The sequence below is a fragment of the Callithrix jacchus genome, chromosome 1, assembly GCF_049354715.1.
Source record: "Callithrix jacchus isolate 240 chromosome 1, calJac240_pri, whole genome shotgun sequence".
NCBI lineage: Eukaryota > Metazoa > Chordata > Mammalia > Primates > Cebidae > Callithrix > Callithrix jacchus.
In genome coordinates this window covers 87,711,170-87,732,868 of record NC_133502.1, presented here as the reverse complement: position 1 = coordinate 87,732,868, position 21,699 = coordinate 87,711,170, and the positions used below count along the sequence as shown (strand labels likewise).

At 41.7% G+C, this 21,699-nt stretch overlaps 2 protein-coding genes across 2 annotated transcripts in view; one reads left to right on the top strand and one right to left on the bottom strand.

Annotated features, from left to right (window-relative positions):
- PGM5 (phosphoglucomutase 5) overlaps positions 1 to 10,246 on the top strand; it is a 186,240-nt gene extending 175,994 nt beyond the window's left edge. Inside the window, exon 11 of the mRNA XM_035301748.3 lies at positions 8,771 to 10,246. Coding sequence (XP_035157639.2) covers positions 8,771 to 8,860 — 90 coding nt within the window. The 3' untranslated portion in view covers positions 8,861 to 10,246. The remainder of the gene's footprint in view (positions 1 to 8,770) is intronic.
- A 5,264-nt stretch (positions 10,247 to 15,510) lies between these two features.
- TMEM252 (transmembrane protein 252) lies at positions 15,511 to 21,385 on the bottom strand. Its single transcript, XM_002742890.6, has 2 exons — positions 21,043 to 21,385; positions 15,511 to 18,043 (listed from the first exon to the last, which is right to left on the bottom strand). Exons 1-2 carry the CDS (start codon positions 21,318 to 21,320, stop codon positions 17,809 to 17,811), a joined length of 513 nt encoding a protein of 170 aa, XP_002742936.1. The 5' UTR covers positions 21,321 to 21,385; the 3' UTR covers positions 15,511 to 17,808.
- Positions 21,386 to 21,699: the final 314 nt, after the last annotated feature.

Below are 21,699 nucleotides of genomic sequence, written 5' to 3'. Positions count from 1 at the left end.
AAACACCCAATAGCCCACTTTTGACGGAATATTCCAAACCCACCAGTTAGTATTTTGAGCATCTTCTATGGGCAAGATACATATTGTGAAGGAAAAAAAGACTTTCAAGAAAAACTTTGCCTTCCAGTAGCTTAGACTTCTGAAGTATGGTGGAGGAAGAGAAAAGCTCCCCAATAAATTCCTATAATTCAAGGGGAAAAACCCACAGGAATTAATAGGGGTTCAGGGAATGGAGAAGTCCTACTTGGGTGGGGTAGGGGTATTCAGAGAGATTTCACGAAGGAGGTGTTGAGGGAGATTGGGATTTTACAATCATTCTAAACTCAAAGGACAATGCATTAAAAAAGTGGAAGAGAGAGAAAGTATGAGGGGGGCAGCTTCAGGCAGGGAGATCACAGCTTAATGGGAGTGGGTGGGTGGGAGAAGGAGCAGGCAGGGGATTGGGGAGGAGGAGAGGAGGGGAAGGGTGTACTCATTTCCTGTGTCTCTGAACAGATTACAGACTAGGTGGTTGAAAACAGCAGAAAGGTATTCTCTCATGCTCAGGAGGCCAGGAGTGTGAAACCAAGGAGTGGGTAGAGCTACACTCCCTTTGGAGGCCCTAAAAGAGATTTCCTCCCTTGCCTCTTGCAGCTTCTGGGGGCTGCAGGCATTTGGCAGCTTGTGGCCACATCACTACTGCCTCCACCTGTGCCCTCACATGGCCTTCTCCTCTCTCTAGGTGCATATGATCTCCCTCTGACTCTTATAAGAATAATTTCAATTGCATGTAGGGCCCACCAGAATAATCCAAGATAATGTTCTTATTGCAAGTTCCTTAACCCCATCTGCAAAACCGCTGTTTTTCCACAAATAACATAATATTTGTAGATTTTGGTAAGTGGGACTTGGTATCTTTAGGGGACCATTATTCTGCCTGACAGTCAGGCTGAGAGTGGCTGACCATAGTCTTGGTGAAGCCATCCAAGCCTTTTACACCAGGGGATCACATGAACAAGTCTCTTGTAAAGAGGCTTTCTCTGGTGAGAAACAGATCGTAGACTCATGCCAGCTGGGGATGGTGGGGGACTGTGTTAAGAAAGAAACAATGGGGATGAGAAAGAAGAAGTAGATGGGGAGAAATACAATCCGAGGGTTTGGTAATTGCTTGGATATACAGGAAAGGGAGAAGAACCCACCAACGAGTACTTCCACCTGAGCAGATGGAGAGCTCAGAGGAATCTGCTCATAGCAGCAAAGAGAAGGGGGCAGCATGGATTGGCATGGCGAGGAAGTTAATTTTGGTTTGCAAGATGTTTTGTTTCATAAGAAAAAAAGCTTTTTGGTTCCTTGGTGGTAGATTACTGGATGGACCATGATGATACCTCAAAACAATCCAAGAGAAACACACTTTGGGTGTTTATCTTATTAATTGTAATTTTATTTTAATTTGTTTAAAATTTTTGATTTTAATACATGAAGAGACTAAAGTTAGCTCAAGAAAGCCGAGTGGGGCCTGTCACATGGCCAAGTCTCAGAGACTTGATCTGGAGTACGGTTACTACCTCAGGCCTTCCTAGCGGGAGGTAATGGATCTTTAGAGATCCTTGGGAGTCATGCCATTGTTTTCTACCAATTCCTTTATTATTTCCTTCTGCTCTCTTTAATTCTTCTCCTGGTTTAATCCTGCTTTCTTATAATTATTTTGTCATCTTTCTCAGAGTCTCTGCTTTCTCATAACCCTCGATTACCATGGAGTCTTATGCCCTCATGGTTAATTAATTATAACCTTGGGATTTAGTTCCCACTACCAACTGCCTGTTCTTTCATTACTTACATTTCAAATCCCTGAGGGAAAGAATCTACTAGGCTAGGTGAAGGTTTTGCCCCAGGCTGTATTGTGGATTGCTAGCCAGCCTATGGATTGGCTGCCTGTAGGTCACACAGCCACTCCTGGTCCAATCAGCTGCAGCAAGTGGGTGGGATCATGTGATGCAAACGAGGCAACCTGGGCTTTGGCTGGAGCAAAGCATTAGAGAAGTGGTCCTCAGAATGTGAATCCTGTACAACAGCATCCTGGGAAGCTGTTGGAAATGTCAGTTCTTGGGCCCCACCCCAGACCCCTTGAATCAGACACTCAGGAGGAGGGGTGCTTCCTTCTGCACTTTTAACAGACTCACCAGGGGATACTGGTGCATGCTCAAATTCAAGAACCACTGCCTTAAACTAAGAAAACAGCACATGGACTAGGGATCGGGAGAAAGTGGTATTTGTTATAAGTCTCTGTTTTATGGATGCCAGAATGTCAGTATTTTCTGTTGTTGGATGATCTGCATTCTCTGGGTTGCATTGCCTGCCCTAAAAGACGAACTATGGTAATTACCATCACCCACATCTATTCACTCTCCACCCGTGGCCCCACTCCTTCCCCAACTGTACAAATGCACCTTCCTCATAGAGTCCAGCCCAGCACTAGTTTCCCTCCACAAATTTGACAACTCTTGCTTGATAAGTGATTATGATTCTGGTTAGGGTATTGTTTTCCTCCAAAAAAATCAGTTAACTATTTACTTTGAGTCTTGTGACATTCTGATCATTTACATCCTTTCTTTCTACTGCTTGTCCCAGAGTAAGAAGTTCAATTTGTTAGGGTTTTTTAAAAATGAATCTAATTTACACAAAAGTGGATTATAAAAATGATATACAGCAAAAGAGAAGATGGGAGGGAAAGTAAAAAGAGAAACTCTGTGTTTTTCCAGGGAGTATGAAACAAGTTAAAACCTAATCTAGGATTTATGTGGGCTAGGATTAATGTGAGGTTAACTGGGTGCAAAATTTAAGTGGGCGTGTGTGCCAAAATACTCAGTAATCAAGATAAATATTATGGTGAAATTTAAAAAAATCCAAATCAATGTCCAAAAAATTCATGATAACCATAGTGTCAAAACTTTAAATAGAGAGAGGATTCAATTCTCCCTGTAGCCTGTCCACATTGGTGGACAGCAAACATCCAGAAAACCATGCAAGGTGGCAGAAGACGCCGTCTTGAAAGGATGCATGACCTACTTGATTTGGAGCAGGATAAGTGTTCACTTCTTCCTACTCTTGACTGTAGAAAAAAATATGTCAGGTACACTAAAAAACACTGGAATTAGAGAAACAATGCTGTACTCTAACATAATTGATTGAAGTCTCCATTAATTTATTTCCTTTATTCACAAAGAGTCATTTTGGAGCTTCCAGGCCATTCACATAATCTACTTAACTGAGAACACGTCTTCTCCCACTGTCTGCCTGGTTTTGGTCAGGGAGGATGACTGAGCAGTCCCACCCAACTCCTCATCTGATGTAGGACTCATCTGGTCCAATGGGGTGACTACCCCACCATTTCTCTGCTCCTCCCCTTCAGGGCATTTTGTCTTCCTCTCTGTCCTTGTCACTCTCAGGTCTTATGTACAGGATTGTATGATGGAAAGTACAATAGAGGAGTTCACCCTATGTTCTTATCCCAGTTCAGCAGCCAAACAGATATGTAACCTGGGTCAATCCTGTGTCCCACTGGGCTTTAGTGTCTTCATCTGTGCCATGAAGAAATCAAACTATACCAATCCACATTCCTCTCTGCTTTTGAAAATGTGCTTCCAGCTCCACCTTAGAAAACTCACATCCACAGTTCATAATCCCTCTTTTTGCTTCTCATTCCAGCAGCCTTTCCAATTGCCTCTGAAAAATTAATTCCCACCTCCCATGAGGCATGGTTGATAATATGAGAGAAGTGTCTGAGATTTACATGTATCAGAGCTGTGATTTCTGAAGCAAAGCATAAGTAAACTTCCAGCACTGCTGACTCTCCCACATGTACACAACATCCTCCAGGAATGTCCGCAGGAGTCTCTATCTGCTTCATCATCTTTTCATCAAATATATCATTCATGTACTCCACAAAGAGGTATTATTTTCTAAGCAATAGATACCTTTCTTATCCCCGAATAGGACAAAGTTTCTGCCCTCATGATGTGGCCACTCATTCTAGCACATATATACCATCACTCACTGCATAGTGATGCTCTGTCAGCAATGGACCACACATTCCATGGTGGCTCCATAGGATTGGAATGGAGCATGTATAGAAACCCGATACGTGGCACTTGATATTGACATTGAAAATCAAGTAGGGGAAATGATTGATATTTAGCAATGGTGCTGGGACATTTGGTTTCTCATATGAAAAAAAGATATAAATAAAAAGATACATACCATCTAGCTTTGTGTAAGTACACTCTATAATGTTTACACAAAGATGAAATTGCCTAAACATGCATTTCTCAGAATGTTTTCCCATCATTAAGTGACACATGACTATTTTTTTTTCTTTTTACTGGTTGTTCCTTTCCATGTTTAGTGCTTCCTTCAGGGTGACACCTATTTAATTAATACACTCAGGGAAGAAAAAATACATTTCTTTATTAGTGTTAAAATGGGAGCTTAACTTGAAGTTAACTTGAAACTAGAAAAAAAATTCAACTTTTGGTATTTTTAGGTACTTTTTTTCAGGTGTACCTAGGGTCATGAAAAATCTGAAGAAGTTCTGTGGTTCCTGGAAAATGGGTGCAAAGACTGAACATCAGTGAGGTGGTTGTCACTGATAGGCTTCTTCCCAAACACTCCCATTTCCTGAAGGCAGATGACTCCATGGCATCTGTGCTGGATTTGCCCAGGGCTCTCTGCTCAGGATGGGAGTCCCTGTGTTCAGGGGTTTCCTCATGTGGTGTTTTCTTCCCTTCAGCTTGCAATAAAGCACCACAGAATCCATCTTCTCTGACATGACCAGGAGAGGAGACACATGCTTGGTTGATGAATCCAGAAAGAGAGTTAAGTGGGTCACTATACACCCACATATCCTATTACATTTTTATCATAAAATATGTAAATGTACATGCGTTTGACAATATTTTGATTTTGGTCCAAGGCCGTTTCTTTAATATCTGCATACTCTTTGCCATTGTGATTCTTTTTTCAAAAGACTTCCACTCATAATTCATCATTTATAAAATCTGTCTTTGATTGTTTTATATTACAGTGGGAACTTAAAGACAGTTATGAAGTAATCTGAAAAAATAATTATTCTAGTTTTAAAATATCTCCCCAATATGTGATAGTATCTCACCCACATCTAATTTGACAGGATTAGCTAATCATCATTATCTATTCTTTCCAAAACACTCAACTTAATTTTCATAGAAAAAAAGTCTTATTTGCATTCATATTTCATTGGTTAGCATTTAATTAAGTTGCATAGTCTCAATAATAAGTATAATAGGCATTAACATGTTGGGAACAAACTTAACTGACTCCTGATAAACACATAATTCAAGCTGAAGGTAGAAGTAGGTGAGCGTATTAGAGAGTGATCTAGTGGTCACAGACATCTAGTGACCTATGGATGGGAATCAGGATGTTCTACCGAAAAAGTGGAAAGCATGTGTTAATTTGTAGAGTTAAGTGGAGATCAGTAAAGAGAACTTCTCCGTTGTTTACAGTATTGGTTAAAACTTGCCTTCCCAGGCCGGGCGCGGTGGCTCAAGCCTGTAATCCCAGCACTTTGGGAGGCCGAGACGCGTGGATCACAAGGTCAAGAGATCGAGACCATCCTGGCCAACATGGTGAAACCGCGTCTCGACTAAAAATACAAAAATTAGCTGGGCGTGGTGGTGTGCGCCTGTAGTCCCAGCTACTTGGGAGGCTGAGGCAGGAGAATTGCTTGAACCTGGGAGGCGGAGTTTGCAGTGAGCCGAGATTGTGCCACTGCACTCCAGCCTGGCACTTGGTGACAAAGTGAGACTCTGTCTCAAAAAAAAAAACTTGCCTTCCCACCCTTCTGTAGGACTTGATATCTTAGAAACCTGATACATGGCACTTGATATTGACATTGTGAATCAAGTAGGGGAAATGACTGATATTTAGCAATGATGCTGGGACATTTGGTTTCCATATGAAAAATAATATATAAATAGAAACATACATACCATCCAGGTTTGTGTAAGTACACTCCTCTCTTTTCTTTTTTTTTTGAGGCCGGAGTGCAGTGGCACGATCTCGGCTCACTGCAACCTCCGCCTCCCAGGTTCAAGTGATTCTCCTGCCTCAGCCTCCTGAGTAGCTGGGATTACAGGCACATGCCACCATGCCCAGATAATTTTTTGTATTTTTAGTAGAGATGGGGTTTCAAGATATTGGCCAGGCTGGTCTTGAACTCCTGACCTTGCGATCTGCCCAACTTGGCCTCCCAAAGTGCTGGGATTACAGGCATGAGCCACCGCGCCTGGCCTGTGTAAGTATACTCTATAATGTTTGCGCAAGGATGAAATTGCCAATAGGCACCACCATTTAAAGATATGGAGTCAAAACATCTTGAAATTTACAATGATATAAAACTGAATATGTTTTAATCCTTTCGTTCTGTAAGTTTCAAATTTATTTTCACGCATTTTCTGAAAATAATAGAATATTATACATTTATCTTTATTCACCCTGTGAAACCTCAGCTAAAGTAATTGAGTTTAACTTCACTCTCTTTTTCTGTCCAAGTTTAACTTGATAGGTATTAATGAAGAATTACATAACCAAAAATGGGGAGCAGGGAAGAGGGAAGAGAAGACAGGAAGAGGAGCAAAAGCTAATAATTAAATTTCTGTACAAAATGGGCACTTTGCTCCTAAAGAATAGAGATGCCTGTATCTTGGCATCACATGGGATATGTCCTGGCAAAATGTGCAGTATAAAATGTTTCTGCGCACCAACTGGGTTATTAAGGGGAAAAGAAACCCTTCTGTTTTTATGAATCAAAATGATCAATGTGGAACCAGAGGTAAGTACCACTTTCTTGCATTCTAATTTTTATTTTTCTTCTAGCTTCCAAGAGTCTGCATGGGCTTGTCCATCTAGCCATCTTCGTAGAGTAAGATAATTTAATACACGGAACCATAAATTGCTTTCAGATCCATCTTTCCAAAGCACAGCTCTGAAGTCACCTTTCAACTTAAAACACTTCAGTGTCTCCGCTTGCCTAATGAATTGAATCCTTACACCTCATCCTAGAATTTAGGTCCCTCACAACAAGGCTGGCTCACATCTCTTAGGACTCTTCCGTAGCTACACGCCACTCAGGACACAAAGGACTATTTGTGCCATCTTGTACCTTGTGTGTTTCCTAGTGTTCCTGTTGTGTGAACTGGAATGCATGCACTCCCTTCATGCATGGGAATAGGTTAGGGCCCACAAGTAACTGAAGTCCCCACCCCCCAAAAATGCAAGCTTTATTTTCCTGAATTACAGAATTTTTGTTTCTTCCCTTGTTCTAGTATTACCCAAACTTGTTTTCTATCAGTATCTCTATATTAGTATGTGTTTTTATTTCTTCTTTTTAGAGACAGGGAGGGTCTCACTTTGTCACCCAGGTTGGAATGCATTTACACATGGTAAAGACGTTCACTGTAACCTTGAACTTCTGGGCTCAAGCCATCCTCCCATCTTAGCCCACTGAGTAGCTAGGACTATAGGCAGACACCACTGAACTCGGCTAATTTTTATTTTTTGTAGAGTTGGGGTCTCTCTATGTTGCCCAGGCTGGTATCAAACTCCTGGGCTCAAGTGATCCTCTGCTTCAGCCTTCCGAAGTATTAGGATTATAGGTATGAGCCACCATGCATGGCCAGTATTTATGTTGAAATTGACTCACTTTGTTTTTACTTTGATCTATTTATTTATTATAAAAAGTATTCTAAATGGAAAAAACAATACCACTTGATAAATATAAGCACATCATGAACATGAATTCAATAAAAACATGCAGTGACCTTACCTTCTAGCTGGGTAATTCTTGCCTGAGGCATGCACTGTCTTGGTTAAAGTGTTAAAGGTTGGCAGCAAACAGTTTCTCCTTGATGAAATCAGAAGGATTGAAGAAGAATGGAAAATAGACTGATTTTTTTCCCTGTCTCATTAGTAATACCATGTCCTTGCATCATTGAAAATCATGGTGAGTGTTGCATGCTCCACACTTTGGAAAACAATGCCTCAATCCCATGAAACAATAAGAAAGAAATGAGTCTTCCTCCTCTTCACATCCTTCGTCTTCCTAAGAACCTATTCCTTAGGCTTCTAAAGCATGCCTATCCCCTCCACAGAACCCACTGAGGTGCCTCATAAGCCCAGTGTTAATGTGATGGGAAGACATGATCAATAATTTTTGCAACACTGGCTCATGAATTGGCCTGTCATTTCAGAAACATCAGGATTGCAGGTTCTTTAAATCCATGGTCCTAAGATGAAGAATGAGCTTTTATTTTTGTGTGGATGTGTGTGCGTGTGCATGTGCATGCGTGTGTGTGTGTGTATGTGTGTGTGTGTGTGTGGTGGTGGAGATGAGAGTGTAGCCGCAGAAGGCTTGGGGTTTTCTGAACTCCCTTAATTCATAATGCTGTCTTCATACAGTGCTCTCATGTTTGGTAGCTGGGTTGTACATTTTTCTATTATTGAAAAATTTCTTTAGCTGCTGGTTAAGACTTTTGGAGATCCACCTTCTCCCCCTACTCTCCTGTCCTGCCCATTGCAACTTCCATTGGTGAAGGAAGAAGCAAAAGTCGAGAGAGGACAGATGTCCTGCCCATGAAGACTGTCTGTAAACAGCAAATTGGAATCCGAGTCCAGATGCTTATGATAGAAATTCATCCTAATGCCCCAAACTGTAACGGACTTGAGTTGTTCACGGACTTTCTTTTTCCTTTTGCAGGCAGTGCTGAGCCCTCTCATAGCCATCGCACTGAAAATATCCCAGATTCATGAGAGAACTGGCCGGAGGGGACCCACTGTCATCACCTGAATGGAAGAAAGATCACTCACCAGGGCCAAAGAGAGTGCTCAGCGGGAGATGCTTCACTGATGCCTTCTTGCTACCTGTTTGTGCCTCTTATGACTTCAAGAAAAGAAAAGATATTTTGCTTTTGGGGGGCAGGGGGTGGGTGGGAAAAAAAAATTCATTTGGTTGTGGTTTTGTCCCATTCCTCCAAATGCAACAGGGTCTTTAGTTGTCTGTTAAAGCTGAACTATCATTTGATATCTACATCTTATCACACAAAAGAACCTCCCCTTTTGACAATGACTGGGCTAGGAAGCTGTTAATCACATCTGTGCATCATTGGTGCCAAATGAGAAAATGTTCTAAAATCATAAGAGAGAATAGTGCCAGAATTAAACTGACTCTAAGCGCCAGGTGCCCCTGAACAGGCAGAAGGAGACACTCCCAGCATGGAGGAGGGTTTAGCTTTTCATCCTAGGTCAGGTCTACAATGGGGGAAGGTTTTATTATAGAACTCCTAACAGCCCACCTCACTCCTGTACACCCACCTGATGGCCCTGCCTCCCCCATCCCATTCCCAACATCCCTGAACCACCTTCTCACATATCTTCTAAAGCTTTCTACGAATCACAATGGCACACTTCCAACAAAATATATCGATAGGTGTTTTCTTCTTATTTTGTAAATAATATTATTTTAGCTGTTAAAGCTGGATGCCTTTTTTCAAATTCAGCCATTCAGTTGTGAAGGTGGGAAGAAGTTTCTTGACAAGACTCTGTAATTAAATGCTTAGAATGTGGGGAAACCTTTCCTTGATTACATCATGTACATTGGTACATGGGTTTATACAAGTTCCTCCTGAGAAGACAAAAAGACCACCATGTATGAGATCTCTCTGACTTTGCCAGTAAGGGCCTATCTTAATGCACTTGTTTGGACACACTTCTGATCTTATTTGTAACGGCTGCAAAAGGAGAGGATGAAATGCTGTAAGTGTAGGAAATGAAGTGGATGCCGGAAGAAAATGTAATTGGTGGTACAGCTATGGGCTGGATGATGGAGGGGAGGGTGGGGCAGGCAGAGGGCCACAGCTGGCTTTCCTCACTGGGGAAAAGAGTATTGCAGCTCTAGCAGCCTCCTGTCTACGCAGCCAGGACACCGGGTGCATGGGACCTGTTTGCATCTGTTTTGCTTCCTTGGGAACGGCACAGTCACTTATCCTGCCATTTGCAGAGATGACCTGGTGCACTTTGACTGTTAAGCAATGCATTATTGCTGTAGTCAAGGTTAGTGCAAGCAAGGAAACATTCCCAGTAAGGTATTTGTTTCCATTTTCTGTCTATGCTTTTGTCAGAAACTTGCTAGGACATTTAGTGGCCAATAAAAAAGAAATTCCTAATCTCAGCCTTATCCAAGGATTGTGGGTTTTTACTTTTTTGTTTGTTTCACCATTTGAGAAACTCCAGTACTGGTCACCTATCCTGATAAATCTGCCTTTTGGAATACCTTCAAGGGCTATTTTTCACTATTATGACTGCAGACGTGTATTAAATGGAACAGAATAGGTAAGTTGCTCAAAACTACCTTTGGGAGTCAGCAGAAACCGAAATGACATCTAGACTTCCACTGTAACTGTTTTCATTGCAAAATATTAGGAAGGTAGACTTGAGCTGAAATTCTAAAAAAAAAAGAAAACCATTTCGAGATTGATCACCAATGGAATAAAATTCGCATCATAGCTTTGGTTCTCAGGTTATTGTCTCGTGAGTGGACATCTATGCTAGCCATCCACGTGTTCATTAATCACGGATGTGTTGGTTGGGACACTAAGATGTATTCTTAGATGTATCAGCTCTAGGGAAGAAAATATTTATTTTCTCAAATTGCTGAACTTGAGAATTATCTCTGACTTGTAAGTTCAAATGTAAATTAGTCCTTACACAAAAATTATATTTCTTTATTTTGATATGGAGTTATGTGTGTCCAGGAGCCCAAATATATATTTACCCATCCATTCATCCATCCCTCTGTTCATTCATTCATTCATTCATTCATTCAGTGACTATTGGTTGAGCAACTCATCTAGGCAGAGTTCTGTTTTAGATGGGGCAGGGTAATGGATAAAACATTATTCCTGATCTTATGAGTTTATAATTTGGGAATAGGAGGCTACGACAAACATACACAAATAATCAGGTAGACAAAAATGTTACAAGAGAGGCATAAATAATGTGCTGTGGGAATACACAGAGAGGGGCAATAGACTCAGAGATGGTGGCACAAGAGTGGTTTCTCTAAGAGCAGAGTTTCTTGGGATTTATAAGCATTTATATCATTTCATCAAGGATGAGTGAAGTCAGAAGACAGACTAGGAGGTGAGGGTTAGGATGGCTGGAGAGGAGACTTGCTTGGGGTCTCCTGAGGAGTTGGCTTGCACGCATGGGGTTGAAGCAGGCACAGGGTTGTGAATGTCAGGCAGAGCAAAGCCTTGGGCCCAGCCACTGGAAGAGGCAGCTGCATAGCTGCCTATTTTTACAGAGTTTTGTTCAGTTATGTTGTCAAGGGAAGATCCTTTGTGGCTCTAGGACACAGTTACTCTCTGGAACTTGCTATGATTCACGTTGCCAAGATACTATTTTAGCCTTACATGAATTCCAAACTCCTCTTGCTGAACTACATGTGTATGTCCTCTTGCCCAATTCTCAGGAAACATGAGAGGCAGGAAGTCACTCTTCCTTATACAATGTTCTTTATGTTCTTAAAGATGAAGCTCTAGTCCAGGTGTAGTAGCTCACACTTGTCATCTGAGCACTTTGGGAGGCTGAGGAGGCTGAGGTGGGTGGATCACTTGAGGTGAGGAGTTTGAGGAAAAATACAAAAAATTAGCCGGCTGTGGTGGTATGCACCTGTAATCCCAGCTACTTGGGGAGAATTGAGCGAACCCAGGAGGCGGAGGTTACAGTGAGCTGAAATCATGCCATTGCACTCCATCCCAGGTAACAGTGTAAGATTCCATCTCAAAAAAATAAAGTAAATGACTTTAAAGGTCCAAAATTCCATGGGAACCACAAGAATCAATCTTAGAGGAAACTATGGGTAGAGTGGCAACTGTCAGGGTAACTCTGGTGATCTGCTGTTACAGAGGGGTTCCCTCACTACACCATGTGCCTGCAGAAAAATGGCAAGCAACACTATATATCACTTGCTAGTTTTCAACCAGGGCAGGATCACCACCTACCCAGGGTGGATGTTGGGAAATGTGTGTGTATTTTCCAGAGAGGCATTTAGTGGCAGTACTAGGGAACCAGACATGCTAACTTGTGACAAGTGTCACATTGGGGTCACCACCTGAGACCTTGATCATGTTGAGTCACCACCTGAGATGTTGGTCACATCGGGGTCACTACTGTGACATTGATTTTGTTGGGGTCAACACCTGAAACATTGATCACCACCTGCAGATGTCTGTCCTGCAGACCCTGACTTAACGTCTGGATGAATGAATGCACTCACACACACTAGAATACAGGGAATCCGAGTGGGCTAGAGATGGTCGTCAGCTGCTCTCAGAGGGCGATTGCAGCTAACTGACCACTATTCCTTGTTCTTCCTCACATTTATTCAGTATAGATTTAATAACAGCGGTTCTAAGTCAACATGCTTGGGGATAATTAACATGGTTAAAAGAGTGTTTAAAAAAGTGTTTTTATTATACTCTAAGTTCTGGGGTACATGTACAGATTGTACAGAATTGTTACATAGGTATACACATGCCGTGGTGGTTGGCTGCATCCATTCCCCCGTCATCTACGTTAGGTATTTCTCCTAATGCTATCCCTCCCCAATCCTCCCACCTCCTGCTAAAATCCCCAACACCCCCCACCCCCAACAGGCCCTGGTGTATGATGTTCCCCTCCCTGTGTTCATGTGTTCTTGTTGTTCAGCACCCACTTATGAGTGAGAACATGCAGTGTTTGGTTTTCTGTTCTTGTGTCTGTTTGCTGAGAATAATGGTTTCCAGCATTATCCATGTCCCTGCAAAGGACATGAACTCATCCTTTTTTATGGCTACATAGTATTCCATGGTGTATATGTGCTACATTTTCTTTATCCAGTCTATCACTGATGGGCATGTGGGTTGGTTCCAAGTCTTTGCTGTTGTAAACAGTGCTGCAATGAGCATACGTGTGCATGTATCTTTATAATACAATGATTTATAATCCTTTGGGTATATACCCAGTAATGGGATTGCTGGCTCAAATGGTATTTCTATTTCCAGGTCCTTGAGGAATTGCCACACTGTCTTCCACAATGGTTGAATGAATTTACGCTCCCACCAACAATGTAAAAGTGTTCATATTTCTTCACTTTTTTTTTTTTTTGAGACAGAGTTTCACTCTTGTTACCCAGGCTGGAGTGCAATGGTACGATCTCGGCTCACTGCAACCTCCGCCTCCTGGGTTCAGGCAATTCTCCTGCCTCAGCCTCCTGAGTAGCTGGGATTACAGGCACATGCCACCATGCCCAGCTAATTTTTTGTATTTTTAGTAGAGACGGGGTTTCACCACATTGACCAGGATGGTCTCGATCTCTTGACCTCGTGATTCACCCGCCTCAGCTTCCGAAAGTGCTGGGATTACAGGCGTGAACCACCGCGCCTGGCCTATTTCTTCACATCATCTCCAGCATCTGTTGTCTCCAGATTTTTTAACGATCTCCATTCTAATTGCTGTGAGATGGTATCTCAATGTGGTTTTGATTTGCATTTCTCTAATGACCAGTGATCATGAGCAGTTTTTTATATAAAAACATACGAAAAAGGAGTGGTTTTAAGAGTGATAAAAGGTCTTGGTTCTGGGGCCTAGAGCAAACACCATTAATGGGTAATTCCCCTTCGACCTCCCCCTGAGAGGACTATCCAGCACAAAGTTTACATGAGTAAACAGAGTAGAGACAAAGGGATGTGGGGTAAACAGACTTAACTGAGGAAGCTTTATTATTATTCTAATCTTACCTTATGACTTAAAATTCTAATGTAATAAACTGGCTGCCTTCAGCCCATTCCATTAAAACTGTTCAGCCTTCCAAAAGGTTTGAGACTATAATCTTATAACTTTCCCTAATATTTGCCTAACGTTTTGCCAGCCACCCTGAGTAAATCCCAACACTAAACATTCTGCCAGGTGTCAGCCAGTCCCCCAGAACAAAAACTTGTTTTGCATCACCCAGGATTCTTGAGTTTATTAAATGTCCTTGAAAATGGATAGGCAGTCATTATTAAAATGTGATCATTTATCAACTCTTACTGATCTAAGTGCAGCATACATCCACAGTATTTGTGGGACAAATCATGCTGCATGACATAGGCTGAAGGGCTTGCACATGACATGCAAGCTTTCTGCACAGAAGTCTCAGCTTGATGCACAGTTCCATGGATCAGTGTATGGCATGGGTTTACTTTGACATCCAGATAGGTGTGGGGAATTTGAAAAGCACCTGCAGGAGCTGATAATGACACAACTGTGTGACTCCATTCCATTGCTGGATCACACACTGGCTACTCTCAAAACACATGGATGCTGAAATGTCTTGAGCTCCACATGTCTTGAGGAGTTTCCCATCCCTGAGTATAGAAGGGTCTGAGAAACTGTGTGCCTTTGGAAATAATGTAACTGCCAGTAAATCAGTCTTTGGCCCTTTGACAGTTAGAAACAGCAAGAGATTATCTGAAGCAGCAGAGCTTAGCAGAATGCCTGTTCTGCTCCGACCAGCTGAGTCCCTTTTAGGAGAAATAGCTCATACAGTTGATAGCCCACTTGGTATGTGAGTTGGTCTAGGTTGTCAAGGAACTTTATAGAATATGGAGAAGATAGAGATTATAAGTCCATGTCTTTATTATCTTTCCATGCCTATTTGCACCTAATATGTACCCTGCAGTGTAGGTGAGCTAGAGCAATGCCTCAGCAAAGACAGTATATTTAAATAGACTCTTAAATGATAGGAGTGTCAATAAAAGCATTGGTGAAGTTCCACATGGAGGGTCAAAAATGAACACAGTACATCTCAGATATGCAAAAGATGCAGTAGACTTTATTTTCTAATTGAGGATAACTGATCTTATTTTCACCTTCTGGAGTGATGGTAAGGGCTACTCTTTCAGCTCAGAGGGATGTTATGTGATTATAATACTGGAGGGCCTTCAACCCTGAGAACTTCCCTTCCCCACTGACATGTGTACTTACCATCCACAACTGAGAGAAGAGAATGAGCAAAGACTCTTTATAGTGGAGATTTTTCTCTTTTCACTTTCCCATGCTCCAAGTGCTCTACCTGTCATTCATGGAATTGTGGTTAACAATTCATTACCATTAATTTTATCATAAACTTGAGAAGGAAGAGCAGAGGCAGTTTCTATTTCCCTAAGGGATGATTAATATATTATTATGAACCACAATAGGATACTTTTGTCTGATTGGTCCAGTGGATTTTCCTTGCTGGGTCTCTCGAATGTAGAATTTGCTTTGTGTTCTACCCATGTTCTTGACACATGATTCAGAGTACATATGCTTAAAAAAAAATCAACAAATAACTAGATACACCCAGGTTGTTTTCCAGATCAACAGAGTCCGGTAATGTTTGGGTTTGCAGAAAGATCAACTCATCCTGACACTGTGTTAGTTTAACATAGAAAATAAAACTTGACTTATGGTCTTTTATTGATTTTTTTCTAATGCAAAACAAAAATGACAAAAGGGAAATTTAAGTACAAAATTTATTGCAGTAAAATGATTAAAACCATTTCTTATGTAAACCAAAATCAACATTTGTTTCACTTGACTATCAGTAGTTGGAAAAACTACATATTACGAATGCAAACAAACACCAATGATGGTGTTAGTTCAAGTCAATGAATGTGCTCAGACCACCAGGGAGAATTTCATGGTAACTGTCTTCGTAGAGGGACAGAAAGAGATGACAAGAGAGGAATAATAAATTGCATTACTAATAAATGATCACTTCCTTATTGGACAACCATGAGTGACCTTCATATCTTTATGCCCTCAATACGAAGGATTCAAATAACAGATTCCCAAATTCATGTTTCATGGACAAAGATTTCCTTTTATGAGGCTTCTTATGCATTTGTCAGGATATACTTAATCTATGTACTCAGCAATGATGGAGAAGAGGAGGCCAGGGAGGAGGCCCCACCCCATCTTGATTACCCTCTTCCTCTTTGAATGATCTACATCCTTCTCACCAACTGTCTAAAGCCCTTCCTGTTCCTATTCACCGAGGTCTGTCTCCATTGGGAATTATTCTTCATCATTCATATAACGATCAGAAGGAAACTACATATGAGGCGAGGGACCAGTTTCTAGGCAGAAAACCTCGTGGACATTTTACACACTTTAAAAGAAGCCAATTGACCCTAAAGCAAACTCTGCTGTTGCTCCAAGGGCTTTAAGATATTGCAGCAATCCTGGGGCTCCACTACCTGTTAGAGGCCATTTTCTGAAGGGAGAAAGAAATCCAAACTGTTCCCTAGAAGGAAAGAAGACAGGGCTACTGAGCTCAAAAGTGTGAAGTAAGTAGGTCCTCCCATGTCCCTGTAGGGAAGCCTTCTTCATCCTCCTAGGAGTCACTGTGTTATTGGGAAAGTTTCTTAACTTCTCAAAATCTCAGTTTTATACATCTGTAAAATGGGAATCATCATAGTTCCTATCTCTTAAAGATAGATTGAGGGCTAAATAACACTCATGAAAAGCTCATGACACACAGCCTGCCATATAACAGGCATTCTACACCGATGAAGCTAGCATGAATGCCTCAGTTGACAGAGAAGAAAACTGAGGCCTGGAGAGATGAAGATTCTTGGCCCAAGTTCAAAAGCTGCATCTCTTTCTACCACCCTGCCACCAGACTTGTCCTCTTGTATTTAAAAAACAAAACAATAAAATCTAATAAAGTTGAGGAGAAACAAGTGGATTTAAAAATACATGTCCCGAGTCTAAAAGTCAAGGTCTATATCTTGAGACACAAGAAGTTTCCTGTTAATGATGAACAAATACCATTAGAATTTCTTATGTTTTACATTCTAGAGATTTATATGAGGATTCTTTGAATTACATATAAATATTTTTAAACTTTATAAGATTTATATAAAATGGTATATTAATACCATCTATGGCCAGTACAAGTTCCACCCTACACCCCAGAATTCCATGATGAATAAGTATTCTGTCATTTCCATTTGGGTCTAGAAGCAATCTTATCATGTCTGCTTATAAGGACCTCTTTTAAAAAACAACTCATTTAACATTTTGTGTTTGAACCATCTTGAAGGCAAATATTACATTCATTTTCCTTTTAGATAGAAAAAAATACATAGCATGGAAATAAAATAATACAAAATAACATTCATGGGCTCCAAGGATGTATATCCCAGGATGTGAAGTACTGCCTCGCTCCGGAGTCAGCTGGAGGTAACTAGGAAACAAGCTAACAAAACGAAAGGCTGAACAATCAATAAATTAAACAACAAACCTTCCCTTTGAGATTATTAGGTGATATAGTACAGGAAGGCATGTGGCTGTCCTGACAGCCAGCATCTATTCCTCCCTGTCTAGAGCTGAGGTGATGGGAGGGAAATTGAGTGAGAGCAGAAAGATTCTCTGTAAGCAGAGCTCTCAGAGTAACACCTTTGGGGGCCCAAGGCCTACCGGGGTTAGGAGTAGTGTGAATCCTCTGAAATGTCTGCTTGGTGTCGGCCACACCCTTCCAGGGCCCCTGGCCTGCCCTGCCCTGGCATGGCCAATTACATCTGGAATTCAGGGCTGTCATGTCCTCTGCAAGCCCTCATGAGGGGTTCCTGATATGGCTTTTCCTCCCACAGTCCCCGGTTTGCCTTTGTTATCAGTAGCTGCTCCCCACAGTGGCGGCGTCATGAGTGCTGGAGAGCTTCCTTTGCCTCAGCACTCTTGGTCTCGTCTCTGGGCATCCTCTGAAGTTGCTGTCACCACCAGGCCAGCTATGGACTCTCTATAAGATGGTGGGGCCTCTGGGTAGGAGTAATTTCCATCCTGGAATTCCAGGCCTGTCTCTGTATATGGAGGTGGAGGATTGCCAGAGGCCTCTCTCTCTGCAGGACAGCTCTGCTTTTCCCCCTCAAGGCTCTCTTCATAGGCAGGAGGGTAAAAGTCTGGCCTGTGGAACAAAACAGCACAAACAGGCATGCGTTATTTAGGCATTAATGCCAAAGAGGCAGACGGCTGCCTCTCTCAGCTCAAATTGTGCAAAGCTAAACTGTTAAGAAACATGGATTTTAGAAACAGATGTACTTCTTTCTGGCATCACCAGTTTTTTAAAAATGTGCTGCTTTTTTATCAGCCACAGGATGTGTGCTTCTAGTCGTGTTTTTTTCCCAGTCGGTTATTCCAAGCTATTCCTTCTCTATTGCTCATTCACTTATAGAAACAGGGCCATTCAGTGTGAGATCCTGGTCAACAGTAGAGGATATGGGGCTTTGGATTGGAAACTTCTCTCTATCTGTTACTTAGTCCATCCTTGTTCCCATTCTCACATGATATCATTCCTTCAATTGCCCTCACTTTCTCTTATCATCACAGCCAACAAAATCATGAATGAAAACCAACTATGTGCTGATCCCTGAACTATACCAGATGCCATGACTCTATCCTAACACCCTTTCAAGACTCAGTAGCTAATTTCAAAAAAACATACAAGCATACTCATTTCTCAATGATATCGACTGACAACTTAATGCAGATTTCAGGTGCAGCCCTTTCTATGCCAACAGGCTAATGCAGCCATTCATTTGGGGGCTGATATACTCATTGGTCATCTTGCACAGAATTGCTAATTGCTAAATCCTCTGGCTTCTCCATCATGAATGAGATTGGGAGACAGGGAGAGGGGAGGAAGAGAGACTGGTGAGCTTGGTTGAGTTGTGTATTTATAGATCGACTCCTTCCAGCACCTACAGGGAGTGTTTATGATATGTAACCACAACAGAACAGGGCCTGCCATTTGTAGCCACAACTCCATTCCAAATGTTACCAGGCCCAAAGCCAATAGCTGAAGCTGTCTACTGTAAGGCATAAATCTCAGCCTTCACTCAGAATAGCCAAGGCTGAGTCATGGGGCACATGTGTAAAGGCATTTTACACAGAAAGGTGAGCTGTGATTTAAAAGGCTCCAGGACGACTGTTTCCTTCCCTAAATCCCAACTACCTCGCTCAGCCCCACCCTCCTTCAACTGCCATCCATATTCCCAGACGCCTGAATTCCATCACTAGAGACCCATTGGCTTTGGTATCTCAACGTGGGTATCCATTTTGAGCGCAAATGCTTTGGAGAAATGTGACTTCCCAGGCTGACTTACTAGTATGGAATGAGCATCTAGTTACATGCAGTAGGAAGAGGCAGTAAAATGGGGGTGTAATAATGTCCATAATTTACTTCCAAACATTATGCATGTGTTAGTCGATTTAAACTATATCCAAAAGGCAATCAGTTACATTTATCAGGAAATCACACTCTTGAGGTAGTCCTCTAACATTTATACAAAAATGAAATAATCACTCTAGAGGTATCTTCTATAATCACTTCATTTATCTTAATTTTTAATCAAATCCAGAAACTCTGATGGTTAGTATAATAACATTGGAAATAAGTTTTGGTTATCATAATTCTTATCTCATTGATTATCATAAAGCATGTCAAAAGTGGACCCTCATGGGTAAGATTACTTATATTCAAAATAGATGGAGTTGCTAAAATATTTTAGGTACTTTCTGCTCTTGCATGAAGAGGGCAAAATAATTTATAGTCTTATAGCCTGTATCTTAAGAATGATGCCTAGGGTTTTATCCCTAAATGGTCCTGTGTTTAGCCAAGAATTAGGAGGTTTCTTATGGCCTGATAACTGACTACAAGATTAACTGAATCTTGTTTTTCTTCTTATAAAATATGTATAACCTAAAATTTACTGTCTTTAAGTGTATAGTTCAGTGGCATTAAGTACACTCATATTGCTCTACAACCATTACCTTAAAACTCTCTACTCATTAAACAGTAAGTCCCCAGTCTCTCCTTCCACCAGCCCCTGGGACCACTGTTCTACTTTCTGTGTCTATGAATTTGACTAAGTACTCATATAAGTGGAATCGTACAAGATTTGCCCTTTGTGACTGACTTCTTTCACGTAGCATAATGTTTTCAAGTTCATCCAAGTGGTAGCATGAACCAGGATTTCCTTTCTTTTTAAGGTTAGTATTCCATTGCATGTATATACCACATTTTGTTTAGCTGCTCACCCGTTGATAGACATTCGGGCTGTCTCCACCTTTGGGCTATTGTGAATAATGTCGCTACAAGCATTGGTGTACAAGCATCCACTTGAGTCCCTGCTTTCAGTTCTTTTGTGTATAAACTCAGAATGTAGAATTGCTGGATCAAATGATAATTCTATATTTAATGTATAGAGGAATCTCCACACTGTTTTCCACAGTGGTTGCACCATTTTAACATTCCCACCAGCAATACACAGGGTTCCAGTTTCTTGACATCCTCACCAACACTTGCTGGTTTGTTTTTGTTTTTGTTTTTGTTTTTGATGACAACTAGCCTAATGTGCGAGGTGGTGAGATGGAATGAATCTTACCTCTAGACTATTATCACCTGAAGGAATGTTTTATGTAAGGTGAGATCACAACACCTAAAAGCACAGTAAACTGGGACTTCTCTGAGCTCACAGAGGTACCAGGACTCAATTTATGCCTGCTTGCTCATTTGTTGTGTGACAGAATTTTGTCTGGGACTTACTTTCCTTAGAACCTTAGAGCCAGGTTATGGAAGTAATTATCACCTGGCACTAATGAGTGACAGCTGCCAAGATATAACGAAAGAGCCTGGGTTTCTGAATTGGCTTAGGTGGGTTTGAACTGAGGGTGGTGGTAGGATTTCTCTGAGATGAGTTGCCCCTGCATCATGGTTTTCCCCCAAGATGGCGCCATTCTTCCTAATAACAACATCAGAGTAATTCCCTGACAATAAAGCTTTGGTTCTAGACAGACAACCCAGGGGACATGTAAGCACTCCATACTAGGACCAGAAATTACTCGGATCTTATAAAAATCAGCCTGACTCAGCTCTCCTTGGTCTCTCTGCCTGTCAGCACGTACCTGTCCACGGTGGCCAGGGGCAGGGCCCCATGAGCCAGGTGTTGTCCCAGCACATGCCTGAACACTTCTTTGCTTTCAGTCACCTGGCGGTAGTTGCTCCAGAAAATTCCACTCAGAAGGATCACAAACCCCAGAGGCAGGAGCAAATAGGCCACAATCAGGCTCTCCTGACAGCTGAATGTGGAGCTCCTGGAAATGAAGAAGGCCCCCAGGCAGACCATCAGGAAACCCATCAGGAGGGCAAGCACACAGAGAAGGAGGCCACTTCTGTTCTGCATCCTTGCACCTTAGGAACCCAGCACCCGCTGCCACTCCTCTGCTTCCCGGCTTGCTCCAAGAGAATGAGCTCATTAGCCAGCTTGCAGCTTTATACGCTCTGGAACCCACTGGCCTTTGGACAATTAAATGAAGCAGGCACTTAGAAGCTATTCATTAACCATTGAAAGTAACTGTAATATCCTTGGATCATAAGCCAAAAAACAGTATGGTATACTGCAGGAAAGAGCGGGTTCTTGTAGCTCTTGTTTTGCTCTTCAGAGTTGGGTGGGATACTCAGCTGTTCCCAGTTATTTGAATGTATGGCTCTCCTTTGATTAAAAGGCACTGGTCTCTTAATCACCACAGAGAGCAATTCCTCACTAAAAGCTGGAGAAGTCA

Excerpts from the sequence above, each read along its gene's own strand:
- TMEM252 (XM_002742890.6), bottom strand. The coding sequence starts at position 21,320 with ATGCAGAACAGAAGTGGCCTCCTTCTCTGTGTGCTTGCCCTCCTGATG. Across the intron at positions 18,044-21,042 it reads CCCCTGGCCACCGTGGACAG|GCCAGACTTTTACCCTCCTG; the intron begins GTACGTGCTGAC and ends TTTGTTCCACAG.